We start from the raw sequence: 6,402 nt of genomic DNA on the forward strand, positions 1-6,402 counted from the left end.
AAAAAAAAAAAAAAAAAAAAAAAAAAAAAAAAAAAGAAAGAAAGAAAGAAAGAAAGAAAAAAGAAATTGGCCAGAAATAGCATTTGGTGATGATTTGTTAAGGTTCAAAAAGCAACCATGGTACCTACTGTACCACCTATGACATGGGCTGGGGATTTAGCTCAGTGATTGCACTGCCTGCCTCACAGGTGCAAGGTCCTGAGTTTACATCCCCAGTACCAAAAAAATAAAAAAGAAAACAAAGAAACTAAGACAAATCTATTTCTCCATCAGAAAAATGAGGGTAATATTTGAAAGATTGTAATGGAGATATGAGTCTATTTTGCAGACATCTAGGATTATAGAAGTATTGATAATTAGCTGTATATTATTTATACACTAGGATTTTAAAAAATTTGACATGACCTAACTTTGAGATTCTGAATTTTTCATTTGTTCTTAGTTGCATAGATTCTGGTTTAATCTATGTTTAGAAATTAATCTGTCTAGAAATAAAATTTCTGTATATTTGTATAAATCAAAGTATGGAAAAAATCCACATTTATGAAAAAAATGACTGACTATTTTGCATGAAGAGCACCACCAGGATTTTATCACTGCAGGAGGCACCTATTTTGCATTATTAAGGTGGGCTGGAGAGAAAGACAGGCAGAAATGCTACCTCCAAATTTCCACTAATATATAAGAATTATTTTGAGCTAAAGACATTTCTAATATAGTGGATGCAAAGAGTGCATTCTGAAAGGCCTTTTTCTTTTTAAGGAGAAAAACATTTCCTTGTGAAAGATGTCCTTACTTTACTAGGAGAAAAGAAATATTCTTCAGGAGGGTGTAATCAAAGATTTTGTGCAAACAGTAGGAAGTCATAACTGAGAGAATTTCAAGATATTGTCTTCTTTCAGCTTCTTCCAAATTGCCCCTATTTGTTCAACTTACTATAAAGACAATTAGGCATTGCCATTTATTTAGGATTTAGTTTCATGAAATCTACCCTGTCCATAAAAATATGACATAATATATATTTTTTGTTTGTTTGTTTGTTTGTTTGTTTTTTGAGACAGGGTCTTATTATGTAGTTGAGACTGTGAGACTGACCTGGAACTCACTATGTAGTCCAGGCTGGTCTTGAACTCTCAGAGATCCTCCTGCCTCAGCTTCCCAAATGCTGGGATTATAGGCGTGTGCTACCCTGCCCGGCACATATATATATATATATATTCATATATATCCATATGTATATTCATATATATATATATATATATCCATATATATCCATATCTATATCTATCCATATATATATTTTTTTTTTGACAGAGTCTTGATATGTAGCTCAGGCTGTGCTTGAACTTGAAGTAATCCTCTTGCTTCAGCATCCTTGGACTACAACGGTGTGCCAACACACCCAGCTCCTTATATACTTTTAATCTATTTCATGAGAAATAAATTCTCATGTTAAATCCAGACCCTAAAAGGATAGAGGTGAAGTTTTACCTTGTATATATTAAATGTTGGTTGTTGCAAGGGCTTAGGCAAAACATAGCATTTCTTTTCCAGAAAGTAATCACAAATACCACACCACAAACTGATGCTTATAGCTAAAATTCCTGGAATTTAGAATCAGTTTTGATTAGAGAGAATTGTGTGAAAAGAACAAAATTCTCAGAGAAAAGAACTAATTCAATTTCTATGGGATCAGCTTTAAAAAATTAGTATCAGCGCTTCCAGTTTTTCCAGTAGTAAACTGCTTATTAATTAACAAGGGTTAGGAATCTATAACACAACAGTGAAAACCTATATGCAGATTTGGAAATCTGAACTTCATTCAAGGTTTGGCAGTGAGAATGCTGGAGGGAACTGTCTTGGGGAGGAGAACAGAGAAATATTTGCACATTGATTTTAAATCTGTCACATATAAAATGAACTGTCAGCATCTCGTGCTTTACTATATACTGTTACTTAAAAAAAAAACCCTCCTAAGTCCATACATATTCTCAACTAATGTGAAACTACATAACTATGTAATCGTAAGTTCCTAGTCTCAACTGTGATTAATGTAAATTAACAGGTGAAAGTTAAGTTGTTCTGGGTGAATAGATAAGATTGTTTCACTCCTTGTCTGTTGGGAAGGAATGTTTTGAAAACCTTGGGACATTCTGTAAGCATCTATTATTGACCCCTACGCTGCCTATCCCCTTATAAAAACAGACTAAGCCCCTGAGCTGTGGCCTCTCGGAGATACTTGGCTCCGGGAGTGCCCCTCTGACCAGACTAATAAAGGTCTGTTTACCAACTAGTCTGGTGTGTTCTTTCCTGAGTGATTCTCGCTGCTCGTCAAGCTCCTGGAGCAATCGCTGGGCTATAGGCCCCAGCATTTTGGAGACTCTTTTGGCTGTTCAAGCTCCTGGAAGTAAGGCCCTAGGTCTTACACCTGGAGCAATCACTGGGCTATAGGCCCCAGCATTTTGGAGGCTCTTTTGGCTGTTCAAGCTCCTTGGAGTGGAAGTAAGGCCCTAGGTCTTACACTAATGACCCTGTGCAAGTAAAACTAAAATGAGAGGTGAAAGCAGTACCCTAGTTCTAAGAGCACGTTAAAAGTAACAGCCAAAATAGCAATATTTATATCCCAACCCTTTGCTTTTTCTAACATTTTTGCATTTAGCTAAACCAAATTCTCACAGGAGGCCAATAGTGTAATTACTACCCCACTGTTACAAATGAAAAAGCGACATGGCATAGTTCCAAGGTCATAATTCTCTCTTCAGTGAGAAAGTCAGATGTGTAAGGGTGGCAAAACTCCACCTGCATCCTATTAAGGGTCCAAGTTGGACCTCAGAATTAAAGGAATAGGCCAACCACAAAAAGGCATAGAAATGTTAATACAAGTGTTAGGTGGCACAGGAACCCTAACACATTAATGGTGACCTAAAGGAAGTGGGACTCACAGGCTGAATTAAATCAATAACTGCAAACAAAATGTGAAAAGATAGAGGGGCTTGGAAATGACCAGGGTAGTTTATTTAACAAGGCTCATTTGCAGAGAATTCTCTTGGCCTCTATTCCTCTCCTTTTTAAAAAAGTTGGTTGTTTGCCCCTCCCGTAGGGAAGGCATCATTCATATGGGAATTTCAACTTCAGCTTCTATGTTTATACTTTTTTTTAAAAAAAGATGCTTTCAATCTGTCTATAACACCAATAAGCTGGAATGGTATATTTCTCACTCCTTCGATTGTTTTGTCATGAATCCTGAAGCCCTCAGTAAAATTCTTAGGCGATGATAAAACCACAGGTTCAAACAGCAGTGTAATCAACGGGAGGTGGAAAAAGCCAGTAACTAAAACCAGAAAGTATTTACAGAGTTCATTCTCACAGGCCTCGGGTCACAGCCCAGAGAAGGGCGGAGCTAAGGGACGGCTGCAGCACCTCCAGCGCCCCTCCTGGTTGTAGTCCTCAATTAGGTCCGACTCTAGCTTATATTTAATCAGGCTGCACGGGTGCACTTCACTCACTCTGGTCTCTGCAAAGTTTTGGACATGTCAGGACGCGGCAAGGGAGGCAAAGGCCTCGGCAAAGGTGGCGCCAAGCGGCACCGCAAGGTGCTGCGCGACAACATCGGGCATCACCTGCCTCGGCAAAGGTGGCGCCAAGCGGCACCGCAAGGTGCTGCGCGACAACATCCAGGGCATCACCAAGCCCGCCATCCGCCGCCTGGCCAGGCGCGGCGGCGTGAAGCGCATCTCCGGCCTCATCTACGAGGAGACGCGCGGGGTGCTGAAGGTCTTCCTGGAGAACGTGATCCGCGACGCCGTCACCTACACGGAGCACGCCAAGCGCAAGACGGTCACGGCCATGGACGTGGTCTACGCGCTCAAGCGCCAGGGACGCACGCTCTACGGCTTCGGGGGCTAAACTCTTAATATTTCCTGCTACTTTCCCAAAGGCCCTTCTCAGGGCCACCCACTTTTTTCATCAAAAGAGTCTTGTCACATTGAGTCGAATTTGAGTAAGGGTACCATCAGGCATGGTGTCTTACTGCTGCCGGAGAAAACGGGGAAAAAGCTGGCCTAGTCTCAGCACTGGGGGGGAAGGCAGGGCCTAGTCTGCACAATCTGCCTCCGGAAGGTAAGTCCCAGTGCAGCGTGAACTGAGACAATCCCGTGCCTGGTGTTCTGAGAAGCTGTTAACTAGAAAACATCTTGCATCTCAGAAACGTAGGTTATAAATCCGTATATTCAAGGCAGTTGGAAAATACTGTGTAGAAGTTGTGCTGAATAGGTTTAAGGTCAAATGTACACCTCATTAAAGATACTGCCCTGGCCATATTTTGTAAAATAACAGTTATGCTCATTTTTCTAAACGGCATGCATATGTGGTATTTTATAACAATTCATTAATTTGTTTACAATTCTCAACTAGAATGTTACTCTTCAAAAGTGAGAATTTTGGTTTGTTTCTCAAGTTTCAGTACCCAAGTACAGCACTGAAGTCTGATATATCATAGTCTGGAAGTTTATTAAATGCATACATGTACGATGTATTAAACCATCCTCCAAGGCTGCCTCCTCTAGGCCTACAAGAGTGTTACCACAACTGGTTTTGCACTCAGCATTGCACTTTCTCTAGATGAGGGAAGGAGCAGGGATTGCAAATCAAGCAAGAACTGCATGAAAGTCTTGAAGGTTTAAAGGTTTCTACTCATGGTAGGCTTGACTACAATGACTATAGTGCTTTCGGTACTAGTCTGAAATGCTGTAAAAATATCAGGTACATAATGATAGAAGCTAGCGGTGACTACATTCCTCCCATACAGCTCTGTGTCTGAACTCTCTGCATTAACTCAGGGTATGAGCAAATGGAATTCTCATTTGCTCACTGGCACATTGCACAGGCCATTAAAAATCTCTTAAAACAATACCAGCTAAAAAGGACAAAAAAAAAAAAAAAAAAAAAAAAAAAAAAAAAGTCAGTCTTTCCTCTCAGGCCCTTTTCTGCTGGTCTGACTCCAGAAATGTTGAAATTATTTAGGATGTAGCTCGAATTCCATTGTCAGTTTTATTTTTATTTTTTCCATTGTCAGTTTTAAAGAGCCAAACTAGATACTTTCATCATTACCCAATAAATCTTAAATGATCACTGTCAGGTCTGTGAGAAAGGAGAGACCATCCACACAAAAGCCATGAGGCTAAAATCAACTGCTTATAAAAAATGATACCAAAAAACCGGGGAGAAGCATTTGAGCATCTTTTCAGATAAGCATGTTTCCCCATTAGCCTGCAAGTGAGTTCACATCCTTTTTTCAGTTGACTTCTGATATCTGATATATTAGTCGATCATATTGAATTAGATCCTTTAAAATTCTGTGCTACAATGAGGCAATGCCGATACAGTACTTGAGTGTAGCTCATGAAGACATTGATGGGCGAACAGCAGCTCTCATTTGCTTTCCTGTAGGCATCTTTGTTTCATTTATTCTTTTTTCAGTTATAGTTTACACGATTCACCCACTTTAGTTAAACAGCGAATTGTATGTTCTAGTTGTACAGCTATAACTAATTTTAAAACATTACCTAATTTTCACTCTTCTGTGAATGAGTGTGTATATTTAATTCCTTGGGACTGTGTTGGCTCTCAGAAACGAAGGCATCTTTTCTAAACCAGGTTTTGATTTCCCTGCATCCAACATGTATTCTGGCAGTCAGAATCTGGTTTCCCTTTCGTTTTCACCGAAATAAACTATCGTACTGGTGGCTAAAATCTCGTTTTTTTTTCAGCACATAACTGGGGATTTACTTCTCTGAGCTTGCAGAAATAATTTTCTCTAAAACAGGGCCTACCACTTTCCCATCCCCCTACTTGCCTTTGCGGGCCTCCGGCAACATTAGGTCATCGTTTCTGATTGGCTCACAGGCAGACAGCTCGCTGATAGGGTTGTGACTTTCTTTGTTCGCTTAACTGACCTGGTCCTTTCACTTTCTATTATTAAAATCGTCCTGCTTTTATGTAAGAAACAGAAGGAAGCAACGTGGATATGTAGGGTTGAATTTTGCTTTTACTCCCGCAACCGTGGCATTATTTTACACCTGGCGCTGTTAGGCTCTGCGTTACAGCCCTTTTGTGTAGTTGGGCGGCCCTGAAAAGGGCCTTTGTTCAAAAGTGCAGGCTGTGGCAAAATAAGAAAACCTCAGCCCCCGAAGCCGTAGAGCGTGCGCCCCTGGCGCTTGAGCGCGTAGACCACGTCCATGGCCGTGACTGTCTTGCGCTTGGCGTGCTCCGTGTAGGTGACGGCGTCGCGGATCACGTTTTCCAGGAAGACCTTCAGCACCCCTCGGGTCTCTTCGTAGATGAGGCCGGAGATGCGCTTCACGCCGCCGCGCCTGGCCAGGCGGCGGATGGCGCGTGGTGATG

At 41.0% G+C, this 6,402-nt stretch overlaps 2 protein-coding genes across 2 annotated transcripts; one reads left to right on the forward strand and one right to left on the reverse strand.

Moving 5' to 3' along the window:
• Positions 1-3,523: 3,523 nt before the first annotated feature.
• On the forward strand, positions 3,524-3,918 carry LOC104861514 (histone H4). The gene is made up of 2 exons (XM_010622996.2): positions 3,524-3,570; positions 3,635-3,918. Exons 1-2 carry the CDS (start codon positions 3,531-3,533, stop codon positions 3,904-3,906), a joined length of 312 nt encoding a protein of 103 aa, XP_010621298.1. The 5' UTR covers positions 3,524-3,530; the 3' UTR covers positions 3,907-3,918.
• A 1,913-nt stretch (positions 3,919-5,831) lies between these two features.
• LOC104861618 (histone H4) lies at positions 5,832-6,400 on the reverse strand (the record flags this gene model as incomplete). Its single annotated transcript, XM_010623093.2, has 1 exon — positions 5,832-6,400. A coding segment is annotated over one exon (222 nt), but the record flags the coding sequence as incomplete, so codon positions are not given.
• Positions 6,401-6,402: the final 2 nt, after the last annotated feature.

The sequence above is a fragment of the Fukomys damarensis genome, unplaced genomic scaffold, assembly GCF_012274545.1.
Source record: "Fukomys damarensis isolate Sample0158 unplaced genomic scaffold, DMR_v1.0_HiC HiC_scaffold_10, whole genome shotgun sequence".
In the NCBI taxonomy this organism is placed as follows: Eukaryota; Metazoa; Chordata; class Mammalia; order Rodentia; family Bathyergidae; genus Fukomys; species Fukomys damarensis.